Source organism: Bufo gargarizans, chromosome 5 (genome assembly GCF_014858855.1).
Source record: "Bufo gargarizans isolate SCDJY-AF-19 chromosome 5, ASM1485885v1, whole genome shotgun sequence".
NCBI classification, from domain to species: domain Eukaryota; kingdom Metazoa; phylum Chordata; class Amphibia; order Anura; family Bufonidae; genus Bufo; species Bufo gargarizans.
Window position 1 is genome coordinate 75,807,672 of NC_058084.1, and position 20,423 is coordinate 75,828,094.

The 20,423-nt window shown below is 46.6% G+C and overlaps 1 protein-coding gene across 2 annotated transcripts in view; it reads left to right on the plus strand.

Annotated features, from left to right (window-relative positions):
• CPNE3 (copine 3) overlaps positions 1 to 20,423 on the plus strand; it is an 85,832-nt gene that overhangs the window by 24,391 nt on the left and 41,018 nt on the right. For both annotated transcript variants that reach the window (XM_044292928.1, XM_044292927.1), the window contains exons 2-3: positions 13,082 to 13,221; positions 19,930 to 20,109. In XM_044292928.1, coding sequence (XP_044148863.1) covers positions 13,090 to 13,221; positions 19,930 to 20,109 — 312 coding nt within the window. In that variant the 5' untranslated portion in view covers positions 13,082 to 13,089. The remainder of the gene's footprint in view (positions 1 to 13,081; positions 13,222 to 19,929; positions 20,110 to 20,423) is intronic.

Genomic DNA, 20,423 nt, shown 5'->3' on the forward strand with positions numbered 1-20,423 from the left:
CCCGGCCGGTCTGCATTAGGATAGCAGTAGCCCTGTAAGATTCATTGAATGTTATACTACAGACAGAGGGGGCAGTATGATTATTAATCAGAATTACACATTTTTTAACTGTACTGGAGTGGAGGGGCCGGAGCACAGTGAACGCACCGGCCCCCAGCTCCGCCTCCCAGTCCCTCCCACCGGCATTCGTCGGATTCGTTTCAGGCAAATTACGTCAGGATTCGAGTCCACGAATCCCACGAATCCAGCAAGATTCGAGGGATTCGTGGATTCGACGAATCCCCCGTCCCATCTCTAATTATATCCCTTAAAGTTGAAGATTTTTTACATCTAAATCTGATTCCATTGATAGGCAAGTTGAGGTCCAAAGTGACGGTATAGCTTCGACTTCCTCTATCTAGAGCTGACAGAATATCCCTGGTTAAGATGGGGATATTACCCCAACTCCTCTACATTCTTAGGAATTCCCCATTTGTGGATTGAGGATAAACTCTTGAAGTTAATTGAGAGGATTATTAATGATCTGGTGTGGGGAAGATAGTTGGCGAGGCTCAAACTTAAATATCTATATAAGCCGTTGGAACAGGGAAGGTTGAACCTTCCCTTTTAAGGGCTTTTTTATAGCTTCACAGCTATGGTTTAATAATCACTGGGAGGAAAGTCCACTCTGTAAGAAAATGTTGAGTAGATCTACATATGATAATATGTTTACATTATTAGAGTCCGGGTTATTATCCAGAGTTCAACTGCATTATAAGGAATCTAGAAAGTCATTTACTAAGACGTGGAGCACTATTAGAGATTGGTTGGGAATAAGGGGATCTCTCCATTGTACCCCTCTTTGGTATAACTATTATTTACAGGAGCTGGATAATTTAGCTGAAGATAAGTGATGGCGTGTAATGGAGATATACTTCCTTTTTTGGAGTTGACACAAAGAGAGCATATAATTCATTTATCGTGGTTTCGATATTTACAGTTACGTTCGGCACTTCGTAGTGTAAAGGGGAAACTTTTGGGCAGAAGTTAAAAATTTCTCAACTTTATAAATTATTTCTTGATGCAGTATTTAATGGTTTACGTTCCCCAGGACAAATGGTTTGGGGATCTGTTTTAAGGATCCAGCCAGATGACTGGGGGAAAATAATGACTAACTTAAGAGCAGTGTCACACAATTTTAATCATGTTTTGGTTCAATTCAATATCGCACATAGATTATATGTCACACCAGTAAGGCCTCTTTCACACGAGCGTGACGGATTAGGTCCGGATGTGTTCAGTGAAACTCGCACCATTTTGCAAGCAAGTTCAGTCAGTTTTGTCTGCGATTGCGTTCAGTTTTTTCCACCCGGGTGCAATGTGTTTTTATGCATTTTTCACGCGTGTGATAAAAAACTGAAGGTTTACGAACAACATCTCCTAGCAACCAGTGAAAAACGCATTGCATCAGCACTTGCTTCCGGATGCAATGTGTTTTTCACTGAAGCCCCATTCACTTATATGGGGCCAGGGCTGCGTGAAAAACGCAGAATATAGAACTTGATGCGTTTTTCACGCAACGCAGAACTGATGCGTGAAAAAAATTGCTCATGTACAAAGACCCATTGAAATCAATGGGTCAAGATTCAGTGCGGGTGCAATGCGTTCACGTCACACATTGCACCCGCGTGGAAAACTCGCTATTGTGAAAGGGGCCTAAGTTGTGCAACTGGAAACCACATTACAAAACAGTCCCAATCCACGGGACAACCATGCGTAGTTTAATGCTCAGTTCTCAGCTGTTTGTCATGCTACATTTAGTAGCACCCTAGATGTTATGATGGATGATTAAAATTTTGAATTTTCCACAAATTAAATATTGATGACCTATCCTCCGCACCAGGGGCGGACTGGTCCTTGGAAAAAAGGTAAAAGTAGCCCCATTTGCAGGCGGGTCCAAATTGACAGAAGATGGGGCAACATATATAGGTAGGGACAACAGAAGTAGGCAGGGCCAGCAATACCACAGTGCAGCAAAAAATACCACCCCAAATGAACCAAATACCACAGTGAAGCAAAAAATACTGCCAGCTGTGCCACAGTATTGAACTGTATCACTGTCCTAAGGATGTTTGATACATTTGAATTCAGGAGGGCACCTGGGGCTGCTGGCCAGGTGCATAAGAGAGAATTGGTTTATTAAGAACCTTGCTGGTGGCCATGAGGAGAGCTTGGATGGCCCTCCTAGGCATCAGCGCACCGGGTCTATGACCAATCCGCCCCTGCTCAGCACAGATCTTCAGTGTTTGTTCAGTGAAGATCCAACTCCCAACACCCTCAGCGATCAGCTGTGCTTGGTATTACATCTCAATGACATTCGCTTTAATGGAGCTGAGCTGCACAAAGGCCATATAACTGGTGAACAAGAAGTCACAGGCTGAGGAAGAGCCCACAAGGCTCAGGGAGCGCTGTGGCCCCTTTCAACAGCAGATTGGATGGGGGGGTGCCCAGAGTCAGACCCCAACTGATCAGATATTGATGACCATCAAGATTTCATGCCTCAAGTTCTACTCCTAGCTGGCACAAGCTTATGTTTAGTCAGCTGTGTTTATTTAGTACAGATATAATGTTTCAGCTCCCAGTCTCTCCCATTGAAGTGAATGGAAGCACACTGCGCATGCGCGGCCACCGCTTCCATTCATTTCTATGGGGCCGACGGAAACAGCCTAGCCAGCGCTAGGGTGGACCCTTCCCAACTTTCTCTGCTCCGTTCTCCTTGTAGGTGCTGGTCGCAGAGTTGGGACCCACATCTATCAGACAATGGGGGCATATCCTAGCGATATGCCCCCATTGTCTAAGATGGGATAACCCCTTTAAGGATCAAAAAGGGACAGAGGGACTTCACCTTAGTGAAGTGGACAGAGAAATAAAAAAAAGAACATACGGTAGGTGGCGCTATACAGATTTTATTGAATAACTCGGTGGCCATACTAAATTTTCAATTCCCAAAGTAGTCAGATCCAGGTGCTAGTTTGAATTTTTTTTTGTAGGACCATCTTTCCACATCTAATATATTGAAATAATATCAAATATTAGCTACAAAACCTGCCCTAGACGTCCAGGCATATTTGACCATAACTACTCTAGGCCACCATAGACAATAGATATCTATATTAGCACCTAAGCCATTATACACTGCAGAGCTATTACAGAAATACTGATTAAAGGGCTTATCCCATTACTAATGTAAAAAATGAAAATCAGAGATCATATTATACATGACAATCTCTTTCTAACAAAGCTAGAACAAGCCCTGTACCTCATTTTCTAGAGTTACATCAAGCTGACTGCTCAAGCGGAGTGTCCTTTCTGCTGCAGCTAAGGAGGCGTGCCTCAGCTCTCCCTATGACAGCCCAGGAGGCAGTTGAAGGATGAAACTGAGCATGTGCGGCCTTCTGAGTGAGCAGGTCAAAGAAATAAGAAAAACGCGGGATGAATCCACTGTCTCCTCCTCCTCCTCTCCGGTTCTTCTTCCAACATTGCTGGTTGATGTCCAAATGAACAGCAGGTGGCGCTATACAGATACAGTACAGACCAAAAGTTTGGACACACCTTCTCATTCAAAGAGTTTTCTTTATTTTCATGACTATGAAAATTGTAGATTCACACTGAAGGCATCAAAACTATGAATTAACACATGTGGAATTATATACATAACAAAAAAGCGTGAAACAACTGAAAATATGTCATATTCTAGGTTCTTCAAAGTAGCCACCTTTTGCTTTGATTACTGCTTTGCACACTCTTGGCATTCTCTTGATGAGCTTCAAGAGGTAGTCACCTGAAATGGTCTCTCAACAGTCTTGAAGGAGTTCCCAGAGATGCTTAGCACTTGTTGGCCCTTTTGCCTTCACTCTGCGGTCCAGCTCACCCCAAACCATCTCGATTGGGTTCAAGTCCGGTGACTGTGGAGGCCAGGTCATCTGGCGCAGCACCCCATCACTCTCCTTCATGGTCAAATAGCCCTTACACAGCCTGGAGGTGTGTTTGGGGTCATTGTCCTGTTAAAAAATAAATGATGGTCCAACTAAACGCGAACCGGATGGAATAGCATGTCGCTGCAAGATGCTGTGGTAGCCATGCTGGTTCAGTATGCCTTCAATTTAGTATAAATTCCCAACAATGTCACCAGCAAAGCACCCCACACCATCACGCCGCCTCCTCCTCCATGCTTCACGGTGGAAACCAGGCATGTAGAGTCCATCCGTTCACCTTTTCTGCGTCGCACAAAGACACGGTGGTTGGAACCAAAGATCTCAAATTTGGACTCATCGGACCAAAGCACAGATTTCCACTGGTCTAATGTCCATTCCTTGTGTTCTTTAGCCCAAACAAGTCTCTTCTGCTTGTTGCCTGTCCTTAGCAGTGGTTTCATAGCAGATATTCTACCATGAAGGCCTGATTCACACAGTCTCCTCTTAACAGTTGTTCTAGAGATGTGTCTGCTGCTAGAACTCTGTGTGGCATTGACCTGGTCTCTAATCTGAGCTGCTGTTAACCTGCATTTCTGAGGCTGGTGACTCGGATGAACTTATCCTCTGCAGCAGAGGTGACTCTTGGTCTTCCTTTCCTGGGGCGGTACGCATGTGAGCCAGTTTCTTTGTAGCGCTTGACGGTTTTTGTGACTGCACTTGGAGACGCTTTCAAAGTTTTCCCAATTTTTCAGACTGACTGACCTTCATTTCTTAAAGTAATGATGGCCACTCGTTTTTCTTTACTTAGCTGCTTTTTTCTTGCCATAATACAAATTCTAACAGTCTATTCAGTAGGACTATCAGCTGTGTATCCACCTGACTTCTCCACAAGGCAACTGATGGTCCCCACCCCATTTATAAGGCAAGAAATCCCACTTATTAAACCTGACAGGGCACACCTGTGAAGTGAAAACCATTTCAGGTGACTACCTCTTGAAGCTCATCAAGAGAATGCCAAGAGTGTGCAAAGCAGTAATCAAAGCAAAAGGTGGCTACTTTGAAGAACCTAGAATATGACATATTTTCAGTTGTTTCACGCTTTTTTGTTATGTATATAATTCCACATGTGTTAATTCATAGTTTTGATGCCTTCAGTGTGAATCTACAATTTTCATAGTCATGAAAATAAAGAAAACTCTTTGAATGAGAAGGTGTGTCCAAACTTTTGGTCTGTACTGTACATTTTATTGAATAGCTCAGTGGCTATGCTAAATGTTTAATTGCATGCAATTACTAAAGTATTCAGCAGATCCAGGTGCTGGTTTGAAAACTGTAGAATTTTTTTTTTTGTGGGACAACCCCTTTAACTCCTAAACTCTCCTGTGTAAAAATTTAGAACGTTCTCAAAGTGAGTATAATCCAAGTGGAGGGGAATGATACCACCTCTGTCATGGGCACTAGCTTACTTAGAAACTCTACCGCTTTGCCTCACAGAGCAGAGAGGCCACACCTGGTGCCTATGGGTCTATGATGGAGACCCTTACGGTTCTTGTGCAGTGTGGGGTTCGTGCACTTTACTTTGCTTGTCTTGTTACTTTTCTTACTGCACAAGGATCTGAATATATACTGGAACACCTTCCCAATTAAAATATACCTTTTAATGATATTCTATTAAAATCTGGCCTACAGCCGGACTACACATACAAGGAAGGTCGACAAACAATGTCCTATAATGGCAAAAAAAAAATAAAAAATGGCTACAGTTACACCTATATAAAGGTAAAAATACACGACTGGTAAGCAATCCTGGGGATTTTGATTACCCCCACACAGGGTACTCTGAGTGTGGGGCACAGCTGAGGACCAGGAGAAATCGTTAAGGAAACCAATATATTGTAGTTCACTATTGATCTTATTGCATAGGTTCACATGGTACACATTCCGTGATTGTTCACGGTTAGCTGAAATATAATACACATTCCGTGATTGTTCACGGTTAGCTGAAATATGATACACATTCAGTGATTGTTCACGGTTAGCTGAAATACTGAATCTGTATATCGTGAATATTCACATATTGTTGAACCACAACAAAGGTTACTTGGTAACTTACGATTTGCTGAAATACCAGAACAGATGGAATCAGAAGGTTACTCACGATTGCTGAAATACCAGGGCAGATGGAGTCAGATGGTTAGCTCAGTCGTCAAGGGGTGTAGTGCTCCATAACTAGATGGAGATCTGGTGCTGGTAAAGGAAGCGTTACGATGATTATTAAGCACTAATGATGATTGTGGTAGTCTGTAGGTCGTGATAGCAATAATACAGCTCACAACTGTGATACCCAATAGTAGGAGAAATAATCCTATCCTATGAATGTCCCTTCATGACCCTACATAGACTCAGCCCAGGGACACCCCTTAATGGTAGAGGTTCCCTGTCCTCGTGCCTATACTGGCTCTCCCTTTATCACCCTATCCTAATTGCCCAAAAGGCTAGGCATATTAGACACACTAGAAAAACAAATACAAACATACAAATCCCAACGCTACGTTTCCCCAGTCCATATATTTTCCGACTGGTTCGTCAGAGGAAGTGGAGACCAATACTCCATCAGCAATATCTCATGATAGAGATTTTCAAATTTGGCGTCTCTCAATCAAGACCCTCCAGGAATAGAAGCCCAGATGTAGGCAAAAAATGACCGGTGTCCCCAGGTCCTGTTCAAAAACAGCGCCTTATAAAGTGTCCACCCCCAATTAGTCCCTCCCCTCTTAGATAATTAGGTTACCAAGATAGATGAACTTAATGTTCAGAGTATTCTCTCCTGGATTGTTTACCATCCCCCCTGGTCATGGTGATAGCACATTTCGTGAAAAACATATTATATAGTCATAAACTAGCTCACAGTTGATGATCCATATAGGCAGCATGCAAAACGCCAATTTGGAACGCATATGCGTTCCACAGACCGGAAGTAGTGTCCGAAACCGGAAGTGACGTATCTAGTGCTGTCCCGATACCCGGAAGTTGTTTTGGAACGCAAATTGCGTTCCACCAAGCGATTAAATATTCAATGAGGCTGTGCAGTTAGTTTGCAATCATCATAATGTTTAAATCATTATAAATGGCATGTTTATTGATGTATCATTGCCATCCGTATATTATTTCCGGAATCAATTATTAAGTGGATAATATGATATAACATTTGGTAAACAGTAAAGAAGGGGGGAGAATGGGACACAGGGTGGAGGCTTAGAGGGAGTTGGATCAACCCTAAATAGGGATTAAGACACTTTATATATTGACAAGGTTCCACTGGACCAGATATTAACAAGCCATCCGGGGGGAAAAGAATTACAAAATACACCCCCTTCCTGCACTATGATAATTACTATGGGATCAATTCTGATCCGATATTTTAATTTATGACAGAATGTATGATAGCAATAAAGTCGCCATTGGTAGTTGGTTTAGTTGAAGAAAGAGAAGGGGGCCACCCGAGGAGGTGAACCCCATATACAGCCGGACATAAAGAATTTAATAGTCGTGCCAGAGTGGACGGATGAGCAAGAAAAGAAGAGTAATTCATTTTGTAGGTGCCCTGAACAGGTGATGATTATAAGAATGAATTCTAGTCGTAGCTAAGTGGGAGTTGTGGATAGTATATCTCACTCAATAATTATATTTATGTGGGAAAAGTCAGGAACGGAGGATGCACCTATTTTACAGGAAACAGCCGAACGATAATTGTTCATTGAGGCCATGTGGACTATAAGTTTTTAATCTATATATCCACTGGCATTCCTTCTGTAAAATCTTTTTATCCCAATCTCCTTTACGTGGAGAGGGAGGAATGATTTCAATGATTTGAAATCCCAGGGATTTAGGATCACCCCCATGGAACTCAAGTACATGATTCGACACTGGTTTGTCTCGTTTATTTCTAATATCCCCTAGGTGCTCCCCCACTCTCCTCCTCAGCTCCCTTTTAGTCTTACCCACATAATTTAAGGGACAAGTACATGTTATAAGATAGACCACTCCACAGCTCCTACAATTTCCAAAGTCCCTTATCTCAAAAGTTCTATCCGTTGTGACACTTTTAAAGGATTTTGATGTAATGATGAATGGGCATGCTATGCAACCACTACATTTAAATGTTCCCAACGGTCTCCTATCCAGCCAGGTTCCAGAGGTTTTCGGTGTGGTGTAAAAACTATGAACCAGATGGTCCCTTATCGATTTTCCTCTCCTGAAAGTGATCCCTGGTTTGGGTGGGAGCACATCTACAAGATCTCTATCTGTTCGGAGGATGTCCCAATGCCTTCTCAAGATTTCAAATATCCTCTCATGAGAGTCATCGTACGTTCCAATAATCCTAATAACTTGATTCTGTGTTTCATCCTTTTTATTAGGGTTCAGAAAATCATCTCTGTTGTGTGTGAGGGAATGCCTAAACGCCTTTTTTAGTGTCACGTCAGGATAGCCTCTATTTAGAAATCTTTCCCTAAGGTCCCTAGACTGTGCCATAAATGTGGGGGTATCAGTACAGTTCCTCCTGATCCGAATATATTAGCCCTTAGGAATGCCTCTTTTTACTGGGTTCGGATGAAAACTACCCCAGTGTAGAAGGCTATTGGTGGCCGTCGGTTTTCTAAATGTTTCAGTATACAGTGTTCCATTCCTTTTCGAAATTTTGATATCTAGGAATGAGATCTCCCTCTCATTTATTTCGTGAGTAAATCTTAGACCTATGGGATTGTTATTCAGTGATGTGACAAAGGACTTGAAGGCAACCTCTGGACCATCCCACAAGGATCTGGCTCCAATCATACAAATGAATAAAGTCTCCCATCCTCTTCTCTGCCTTGCCAGATGAAAGCTGTGGAGATGATGATGTTCAGATTGTGTTAATTACAGACACTGTAATGGGTGAATACAGTGCTGGAATGATTTATGCTTTTATGTACACACATGACGAAAGTAAATCACCCAGGCATTGAAATGAGCCAGCAATATACAGGGTGTGGTGGAAAGATGTAACGCAAGAGCCATGCCAGCTTGAATAATGAAGCTGCAGATCCTCAGAAGAAATGGTCCATGCAGCGTTACGTGGGAAACATGACTGATGCTCGTTAACTTTGACGCCGGGTACTTTGTATATCAGCCTGCAGAAATGTAAGCACCAAACTTAGGCCTCATGCACACGACCGTTGTTGTGTTCCGTTCCGCAAAATGGGGTTCCGTTGTTCCGTGATCCGTTTTTGTTTCCGTGTGTCTTCCTTTATTTTTGGAGGATCACCAGACTTGAAGGAAAGTAAAAAAAAATCTAAGACAGGTTTGCCATGCAAATGATAGGGAAAAAACGGACGCGGAAGCGGATGACAATCTTGTGTGCCTTCGTGTTTTTTAGCAGTCCCATTGACTTGAATGGGTCCGCAAACCGTTTTCCGCAAAAATAATAGGACAGGTTATATTTTTTTGACGGACTGGAACCACGGATCACGGACGCGGATGACAAACTATGCATTAGCCGAGTTTTCAACGGACCCATGGGTCAGCAGAAAATCACGAAAAACGGCACAACGGACACGGAATAAAACAACGGTCGTGTGCATGAGGCCTAACACGGAGGATATAGAATGTTATAACTTTCAAAAGGGGTGTTTCATAAAGATAACCCCTGTCTATATGGACTCCAGGATGGAGGACTGCTAGGTGACAACGGCTCTAGTGGGCTTGGGTTGTCCATGCATTACATGGATGGTCATTCATCTGAATGGCTACATGTAATACTAGTTTCTCCTTCAGAAGTCAATGTAGGAAATGAGCCCGTCCCCAGTGAACAGATTATTCTGAGGGTTACAGGAGCCGCTCTGTCATATTAAAGGGATTCTGCAGGAGGATGCAGGGGAGCATGGACCATTCTCATTACAATGAGCTGCAGAGGCTTGAAAAAACATGGCTTCTCCCCCCACCCCAGAAAACAGCTGTCCATGTACTGTAGCTAGGCTCAGCTGAAGTGAATGGGGCTGAGCTGCAATACCCCTAAGGAGATGTGGAATCCGCAGAATAAAGATGAAGATAACGATCCATAGAAAGCAAGTGTTCACATTGTATGTCATTTGTGAAAGTATTTGTGAGATCATGGACTGTGGTTCCACCACGAGGCCCTGCGTTTACTAAGTACCTGTTACTTATTAACACATGGTTGATTGAATTTGGTGATTAGGCCTACATCAGATGATACAATTACCATTCGCGCTATAGTCTCTGGTAAATGATTTGCAGGAAGGCCCCCGCCTCTCCCCCATCTGACACATCTCCTTCCCATAAAGCGGATGTAACAGGAAAGGCCCCTTTACACGGCCGACTCAACAGGCGTTTATCTGGAATGTTAATTTCGGATAAATGCCTTAACGTTGGTGGAGGTGAGAGGTGCATTTATATGCAGCAGCTATCTCCTCTGTATTGGGACGAGCCATTGCTGCTGCGATTGCCTGTGCCCATAGAGATTCATTGGGGGAGATTTATCAATCTGGTGTAAAGTAGAACTGGCTTAGTTGCCCCTAGCAACCAATCAGATTTAACCATTCAATTCCCAAAGGAGCTGTGAAAAATGAAAGGTGGAATCTGATTGGTTGCTATGGGCAACTAAGCCAGTTCTACATTACACCAGTTTGATAAATGACCCCATTGTTTCTGGGCAGTAGACCCCTGTATACATAGCACTACCACTTCCCAGAAATGATGATTTTGTGTCTGCATCAACAATGCTTTCCGCCGATGGACTAGTGTTCAGTCATTGAGTGATCGGCAGCATCTTCCTAGGAACGTTCCTTCCTGATAATTGCTCTGATCATTAGTCCGTGTAAATAGATCAGATTTATAGGGTTACAGAAGACTATCTAGTTCAGCCTACTCGACAACCAAATACAGTAAACTTCAATATAATACCGTATAAGGGTCCAAGGTGAAAATGCTAAAAAAAAACCTGGGTTCACACTTGAGCGTTTTACAGCGCGTTCCTACGCGCTGTAAAACGCACAACAAGGAGAAACCAATGCTTCCCTATCAGCATGGTTCTCACCTGGGCGTTTTACAGCGCGTACGATCGCGCTGCAAAACGCCCGACGCTCAAACAAGTACCTGACCCTTTTTTTGAGCGTTTGTCGCGCGTTCCCGTACAATAGACTTTCGGGAACGCGCGACAATGTGTGCACGCCTGTCTCTGTATGCGCGCTTGTAAACGCCCGTACAAGCGCGCATACAGAGCGCTCCTTTCGGAACGCTCAGGTCTGAACCCAGCGTTAAAGCTGTGACTTTTGCCAATATATTCCTGTCGGAGCCCATCATGCACCACGTCACGGTCTCTCAGCATGGCAAGGGTCCTACCACTACGCTAACGATGGTGTGAACACGGTCTGAAGGTGATGAAATCCAGCTTGCATATCCGTTTGGTGCATTTTTTTTTCTGTGATTTATATAATTATATGTTCATCCGCACAATGTTCCGTTTTGTGTAGGATGCCTTTGTGGTGCATGTGGACCGCGCCGGCATCCTCCATTGTACGCATTTTTTGCTGGGGATGATCGTTTGCTGCAGTCCACATGCGGTGGGACTGCTCCCCTAATGAGAAACACGCTACAGTGTTTGGGGTTTGAGCAGTTCCCCCATATTTGCCACTATATTTCTGTGATTTTGTTTTATATGTATTGAATGTGCCTTTACCTGGCATTTAAACATTCTTTTGCACCTGGTAGCCTCCATCACACGGTCTGATATGGGTGTTGCTTACAGTCTTGCTTTATTCACATTGCATTAGTTGTCCTGCTAGGCGGCTGTGTGGAAGCTTGGCTGTGAGCTGGATTTCATCACCTTCAGACCGTGTTCACACCATAGTTAGCGCAGTGGTAGGACCCTTGCCATGCTGAGAGACCGTGACGTGGTGCATGATGGGCTCCGATGTGTTCCTGACAGGAATATATTGGCAAAAGTCTTAGCTTTCAATATCTGCTTGTATGACTAGCTAGTATAGTCAGTGGCATATCTGTTTGGTGCATTTTTTTCTGTGATTTATTAATTTAAGTAGGTTAAAAAAAAGTATGTAAAACTGTTCTGTTCGTATATATTTTGTCTGTAAACCCCTGTATTATTTAAGTGGCTATTAAAAGGGTTTTCCGGGAGTAGAATATTGATGACCTATCGTCATGGTTAGGTCAACAGTACCCAGTCGGTGGGGATCTGACACCCGGCATGGCCACCGATCAGCCTCTTGGAAGAATACCACAGCGCCATACATTGCATAGTGTGTGCTTGGTATTGCAGCCCAGGGCCATTCATATGAATAGGACTGAGCTGGACACAGGCCATGTGACTGGTGAATGTGACATCACTGACCTAGGAAGAGGCCACAGCGGTCATCCGGAGTGACTTGGGATGTTCAGACGGCTGATCGACAGGGGTGCTGGGAGTCTGACCCCCACCAATCTGATACTGATGACCTATCCTACTGGAAAACTATTTTGACTTTAGTGCCCCTTACCCTTACAATATATATTGGAGCTTAGATAGTGGTGATCTATCAGTGTAAACCTGGCAGAGAAGTGGAATCTACATAATGAAAAATGACTGTTCCTTTCTTGACTTATAGGTAACATATCTATAGGAGGTTGAGGTTGCACTTGGGCTCTTGTACCTGAGGAGTATGTCTTAAGTGTAGATGTAGGGTTAGGCCAACCTTCTCAAATGTAGGCCATCGTTTTCTGACCTTGGATGAGAAGTAATAAAACACCAGCTGCCACAATGGTTCCTGCAAAATTATTTATACATCAGGCAACTCGGTCCCAGAATCTTCTGGCCCACCCTGGGACAGAACCAAGAAATGTGTCAAGGCTTGCAGACATGTAGGGAAGAAAAGGAGTACACAGTATATCATGTCTAAACTTGTAGGGTGGTATAGACACAAATCTAACAATTAACTGTATTATGTGCTTGTGTACCCTTAAGATTTAAAGCTCTCGGCTCTATTCCTCCTCTGTAATCAGTTATGCATTATCATTTAGCCCACGTTAGGAGATTACAGATGGATATTCATTTCTAACAGTCTTCTCTATTGTTTCAGAATTGCAAATGGCAGCACAATGTGTAACCAAAGTGGAACTAAGTGTTTCCTGTGACAATCTACTAGATAAAGATGTCGGGTCCAAATCAGATCCATTATGTGTCTTCCTCATGAACACAAGTGGCCAGCAGTGGTTTGAGGTAATCCATTATTACATAAAATATTTTATATTAAGTTATTTATCATTTTGAACCTTTTTAGGCTATTGAGTCTGCACGCCTGGTAATATCGATAGTCTTCAAGTCAGTACTAAACGCATAGGGAATACACTGGCTGGAGTAAACAGTAGCAGTGTGGCAAGTGAAAATCATTAATGGTTAAATATGTGTGCAGTGCACCAGCCTGCAGGGGAGGATGGGAGTGGAGGTGGAGACAATAAGGGTGGTCATAGTCCTCACAGTGGCTATTCCCTGCTCCAGCGCTCTCCCAGGCCGTATGTGCAACAAGGTGAAGGGGAGCAACGCTTCTTACCCTTGGGGCTGACCCTGGACTTTAAAGGTCTCCTGCCTGGTGGTGTCTGGGGTGGCCTTAATGTTAGGTTAGCAGCGGGGTGCAAGGCAGGAGAACTTGGAAGAACAACTTGGATTGGGTAGGGTGACCAATGACCAAGCCGTCTTGGTTATCAATAAAATCTCTCCTTTGCTGAATGGATAATGGGGGGTTTAGTACACACACAAGTGAGGCACAGTTCCCAAGTACTTAACAAACTAGAATTTTCCCCAAAGACTGTGCATAGGAGGTGGGTATTAAAATGGTGGTCCTCCCTAAGTCTCTCTCCATAGACACTAACAATCCTCCCAATTGACCAACAGAGTGCCATTCCTCAATGTTTCAATGCAATGTCCAACTACAGAGTGCAGTCCTAGATCGGATGACCGCCCGTCTCTGTAGTGTGGCAGGTTCCAAAAACAATATAACCAAAACCACAGGCAGTAAAGTCTAAAGCCATATGCGTGCGTTATCTTTATGCGTGCGTCTAACACGGCCTTTAAGTGGTCCTCACCCTTCTGCAATAATTCAATGCTACTTTCCCCACTGACAGGAATGGTGACTCCTGAAGAATGATTCTTTCTTGGCCTTCTTTGCAGCAGCCCACACCAAGATCAGGTGTTCACTCTGGCTTGCTTATTAGCAGACTCACTAGCCAGGGGAAATGGGACCAGTCCACTACCCGGCAACTATTACTAAGAGCTGCCATTTAACTATTTGTAAACCAAGAAACTACTATGGCGCCCAAATCAAGGGGTATGGGGCGGTGCTGAATTCCTTCTTCTGTTCCCAGCATGAAAACCTTCCATTTTCTTACCTCTATGGGAGCTCGGTGCAAAGAGATTTTACAGCCTCCATTGTAGACAATGGTAACTGTATAAATTCCCATGCACTGAGCTAGTGGTGGCTTCAGCCAGATAGTTTTATAATACACTGTATGATGAAAGCTGCAGACCTAGAGCTGTGTGGGTGTTTTTATGCCAGTTGTCTGGTGTATATGCATAAATATGGTGTTAAGAATTAATGAATTAACAAACTTACAGAAATAATGTGTCATTTATGAAGCATGTGTTCCACTTTTTCCAACATATAATAGTGGTTGAGGAGAGAAACTTTTTTTTTTATATAACCTTTTTTTTTAATTAAAGTTTTCTCCAAAAAAAAACAAACTAATTTATAAATCTGGGTCATCATGCGTTGTGTTCTATATTGCCTAGGAATGTTTAAGGTACATGTACTGGAAACAGGGTGGGGCACGGGGCCCATAACAAGTTTTGCGATTGTTGCCTAAATGTGAGCGCCCCTGAATAAAAGCATTTATTTTGGTAACAGACAAACTCTTTCTCTTATTTCGATTTTGTGATGTCTGGATGGACACCAGACAACATGGCCATTGCAAACGCCAGATGCCAATACCCAGTTATGCTATCCATACATTTATCCTTGTAATGTCCATTAGGGCATATGGACATCTTAAAGCTCGAATGGCTGGCATGTAATGCTACATTTTGTCAAAAGTGACAACAGAGGGGTAAATGCATGGCCAGATGCAGCTGCAGACTATGGTGCTTTATAAAAAATTGGCCCTAACTCATGGGCTGCATCAGTATCACTTTGGTGGCTCCATGTGTGGGGGCCAATGCGTCAGAAATTCATGGGAGGATGCATGAAAGCTGAAGTTTTAGGCTAAATGCACACGGCCATGTTCCGCGGCCGAGAGCGGTCCGTGGTATGCCGTGCTGGATTCCTGTTCAGAGCAGGAGCGCACGGCGTCATTGGTTGCTATGACGCCGTCCGCTTCATGCCGTCGCTGCTGTACAGTAATACAGGTGTATTACTGTACAGCAGCGGCGGCATGAAGCGCACGGCATCATAGCAACCAATGACGCCGTGCGCTCCTGCTCTGAACAGGAATCCAGCCCGGCATATCACTGACCGCTCTCGGCCGCGTGCATTCGGCCTTAAGCTATTGTCACATGAACACTTTGCAGTATTTACAATGATTAAAGGAGTTGTCCAAAACCTTACAAGTGATGGCCTGTCCTCAGAATAAGCTATCTGATGGGAGTCCCACACCCTGCATCCTCCCAATCAGCTGTTTTGCAGTAGCTCCAGTGCCCGAACTACACATCTCCATCCATGGTGTTTTGGATGGAACTGTTGACCATTCACTTCAGAGGGAGCAGTGCTGCAGTAACCAGCTCTGTCCACAGCACAACGTATGGAGCTGTGTGCTTCCGAACAGAGCACTGGATCCACTGCAGAACAGCTGATTGCAGGGGTGCGGGGTGTCAGACCCCTGATCATCAGATGGGGACAGGCCATCACTTGTAAAGTGTTTGACCACCACATTATTTACTGGGTGTCATTCTTCATACATTTATTACTAGATTGTTCTTCCTAGATTAGTGTTTCTGCAGTTCACGCAAGGTCCTGCTTTTTCATCTGATGTTCTCTACAGCCAGGGCTAAGCACAGACTTATTACATTACTGCTAGACACCAGGGCCACACACAACATTAATGTGTGAGTTCTTCTTGGCGCAGAGCCTGAGAGGGTGGAGCAGGTCCTGACACTACACATAACACAGCGCATTCATTTGCCTGGAGCATTCTTTCTTTTAACCAGCTTAACTGCTGCCTGTAATCTTACGTAAAGACGCTAAAGCTTATATTATATGGGCAGGTAATCTTTCAGATCATCGCCAACAGGTTTAAAAATCCTTGTTTACTGGTGGCAGATTGCGCGGTGCAATCACAGTCTGCCACCGGCAAATAATGATTTAGTATGGGGACGAACAATGGCATTAGCGATCGCTCGTCTCAATTCTGAGGTGGAGATCTCTGCATGTAATAGCAGTGCTCTCCTCCACTAGCGAGCAGGCGATTGCCGCTTCCCACCCGACAATCGCCTGCACGATCTACTCGTGTAATAAGGTAGATCAGGCACCTTACTGTTATGTAGGGTTGGGTGATTAGGACAAAAATCTAAATCAAGATTAGTTGTACATTTTACTTCGATTACGATTAATGAAAGATTATTATTATTTTAATTTTTTTGCCCTCATAGTTCACTGTTAACAGTTGGAGCAGTGGGGGGAGACTGGCCGCAGTGGGAGTAGTTGGTCACAGTGGGGAGGGGAGGAGGCCGCAGTTGGAGCAGTGGGGGGAGGAGGCTGCAGTTGGTGCAGTGGGGGGAAGAGGCTGCAGTTGGAGCAGTGGAGGGAGGAGGCCATACTTGGAGCAGTGGGGGAGATGATCGCAGTTGGAGCAGTGGGGGAGGAGGCTGCAGTTGGTGCAGTGGGGGGAGAAGGCTGCAGGTGGAGCTTTTGGGGGAGATGGCCACAGTGGGAGGAGGAGGCCGCAGTTGAAGCAGTGGCGGGGAGGAGGCCGTAGTGGGAGCAGTTGGGGAGATGGTTACAGTTGGAGCAGTGGGGGGAGGAGGCCGCAGTTGAAGCAGTGTGGGGAGGTGGCCGTAGTTGGAACAGTGGGAAGGTGAGGAGGCCACAGTTAGAGCAGTGGGGGTAGTAGGCTGCAGTTGGTTCAGTGGGGGTAGGAGTCTGCAGTTGGAACAGTGGAGGGAGGAGGCCATAGTTGGAGCAGTGGGGGGAGAAGGCCGCAGTTGGTGCAGTGGGGGGAGGAGGCTGCAGTTGTAGCAGTGGAGGGAGGAGGCCATAGTTAAAGCAGTGCGGTAAATGGCCGCAGTTGGTGCAGTGGGGGGAGGAGGCTGCAGGTGGAGCTTTTGGGGGAGATGGCCACAGTGGGAGGAGAAGGCCGCAGTTGGAGCAGAGGGGGGAGGAGGCCACAGCTAGGGGAGGCTGCAGTTGGAGCAGTGGGGGGGAGGAGGCCGCAGTTGGAGCAGTGGGGGGAGGAGGCCGCAGTTGGAGCAGTGGGGGGGGGGGAGGCCGCAGTTGGAGCAGTGGGGGGAGGAGGCCGTAGTGGGAGCAGTTGGGGAGATGGTTACAGTTGGAGCAGTGGGGGGAGGAGGCCGCAGTTGAAGCAGTGTGGGAGGTGGCCGTAGTTGGAACAGTGGGAAGGTGAGGAGGCCACAGTTGGAGCAGTGGGGGTAGGAGGCTGCAGTTGGAGCAGTGGAGGGAGGAGGCCATAGTGGGAGCGGTGGGGGAAATAGCCGCAGTTGGTGCAGTGGGGGGAGGAGGCTGCAGGTGGAGCTTTTGGGGGAGATGGCCACAGTGGGAGGAGAAGGCCGCAGTTGGAGCAGAGGGGGGAGGAGGCCACAGCTAGGGGAGGCTGCAGTTGGAGCAGTGGGGGGAGGAGGCCGCAGTTGGAGCAGTGGGGGGAGGAGGCCGCAGTTGGAGCAGTGAGGAGAGGCCACAGTGGGGAGAGGCGGACGCACTTGGAGCATTGGGAGTAGTTGGTCGCAGTGAGGGGGGGGTTGGCTGCAGTTGGGGAGATGACTGCAGTTGGTGCAGTGGGGGAGGTGGCTGCAGTTGGTGCAGTGGGGGGGGAGGAGGCTGCAGTTGGTACAGTGGGGGGGGAGGAGGCTGCAGTTGGTACAGTGGGGGGGAGGAGGCTGCAGTTGGTACAGTGGGGGGGAGGCTGCAATTGGTACAGTGGGGGGGAGGCTGCAGTTGGTGCAGTGGGGGGAGGAGGCTGCAGTTGGTGCAGTGGGGGGAGGAGGCTGCAGTGGGGGGAGGAGGCTGCAGTTGGTGCAGTGGGGGAGGTGGCTGCAGTTGGTTCAGTGGGGGGAGGCTGCAGTTGGTACAGTGGGGGGGCTGCAGTTGGTGCAGTGGGGGAGGAAGCTGCAGTTGGTGCAGTGGGGGAGGAGGCTGCAGTTGGTGCAGTGGGGGAGGAGGCTGCAGTTGGTGCAGTGGGGGGAGGAGGCTGCAGTTGGTTGCAGTGAGGGAGGTGGCTGCAGTTGGTGCAGTGGGGGGAGGAGGCTGCAGTTGGTGCAGTGGGGGGAGGAGTGCTTGCAGTTGGTGCAGTGGGGGGGAGGAGGCTGCAGTTGGTCAGTGGGGGGGAGGAGGCTGCAGTTGGTACAGTGTGGGGGGGGGGGAGGCTGCAGTTGGTACAGTGGGGGGAGGCTGCAGTTGGTACAGTGTGGGGGAGGAGGCTGCAGTTGTACAGTGTGGGGGGGAGGCTGCAGTTGGTACAGTGGGGGAGGCTGCAGTTGGTGCAGTGGGGGGAGGAGGCTGCAGTTGGTGCAGTGGGGGGAGGAGGCTGCAGTTGGTGCAGTGGGGGGAGGAGGCTGCAGTTGGTGCAGTGGGGGGAGGAGGCTGCAGTTGGTGCAGTGGGGGGAGGAGGCTGCAGTTGGTGCAGTGGGGGGAGGAGGCTGTAGTTGGTGCAGTGGGGGGAGGAGGCTGCAGTTGGAGCAGTGGGGGGAGGAGGCTGCAGTTGGTGCAGTGGGGGGAGGAGGCTGCAGTTGGTGCAGTGGGGGGGAGGATGCTGTAGTTGGTGCAGAGGGGGGGGGCTGCAGTTGGAGCAGTGGGGGGGGAGGCTGCAGTTGGAGCAGTGGGGGGGGGAGGCTGCAGTTGGAGCAGTGGGGGGAGGAGGCTGCAGTGGGAGCAGTGGGGGGAGGAGGCTGCAGTGGGAGCAGTGGGGGGAGGAGGCTGCAGTGGGAGCAGTGGGGGGAGGAGGCTGCAGTGGGAGCAGTGGGGGAGATGGCCGCAGTGGGGGGAGAAGGCCGCAGTTTGCAGCTATATTTTGGTCTCTGTGCCAGGATTGTGGGGAAACAGTCAGTCTTAGCAGTTAACCTCTTCAGTGTCAGTATAAATAAACAATGGAGAAAGACCAGGCTAGGGTCCCCAGTACTGTTTTTCTGAGTACCTGCTAAAGCATACCACTGCCACTGACAAATACCTAAACCCATAGGTATCTACCCTACAAGAGATAACTGAGAGACTGGCTGCTTAACCCTTCAGATGCTTCAGGCATATGCGACTGCAGCCACTGACCTATCATTCGCCCATTGCGTCCCTGTGTGACATAATAAGGTGTCAATGGTTCATCATGGCAGCGGCGGGTCTAGGGAAGGCACCCCAGGCCTGCCAACTACTCCCACTACACCTTTCCAGAGTCGGGGTGTAATAGGATGATGCCGCAGGCATATAACGCTGCAATGCAAAAGTATTGCATTCTATTGGGCAAGCTGTCAAGCGATCGAATGTTCAAGTCCTCTACCGTGGTCTTCTGACACAAACGGAGAGCAGATCATCTGGAGCCCAAAGATCCCAATGAGTTTGCCTCTTGGAAGTAAATGGATCTGTCACAATTATGTTTGAATAATGTTATAACCCAACAGGAAGCCCAGCAGCGGCTAACGGATATTATTTAATCCCACATAATTGCATTGCACAATGTAATGTATTATTTCCTTACTGATGCTTTCTCTTCTTTCTGACAGATTGATCGAACAGAAAGAATTCAGAATAATCTAAACCCCAAATTCTGCAAGAGGTTTTTGGTTGACTACTACTTTGAGATCGTCCAGAAGCTGAAGTTTGGGATTTATGATATTGATAATAAAACATATGATCTGGACGATGATGACTTCTTGGGAGAGTTTGAATGTACTTTGGGACAAGTGAGTAGCATTCTTTCATACTAAGGGTCCATTCACACGACCGTAGGCCGTCCGTGTCTGTATTGCGGACCGCAGACGGCGGTTCTGCAATATACAGGCACCGGTCGTGTGAATCCCCTATCAATCTTCAAGATACGGTGCGGAGCGGAGGCACGGATCGGAAGCGCTTCTGTGGGTTTTTGGTCCGTGCCTCCGCACCGCAAAAGATAGGACATGTCCTATCTTTTTCCATATATTGTGAATCGCGGACTCATTCAAATGAATGGGTCCACGCTGCAATACGGAATTCACACTGCTAGTGCCCATGCATTGCT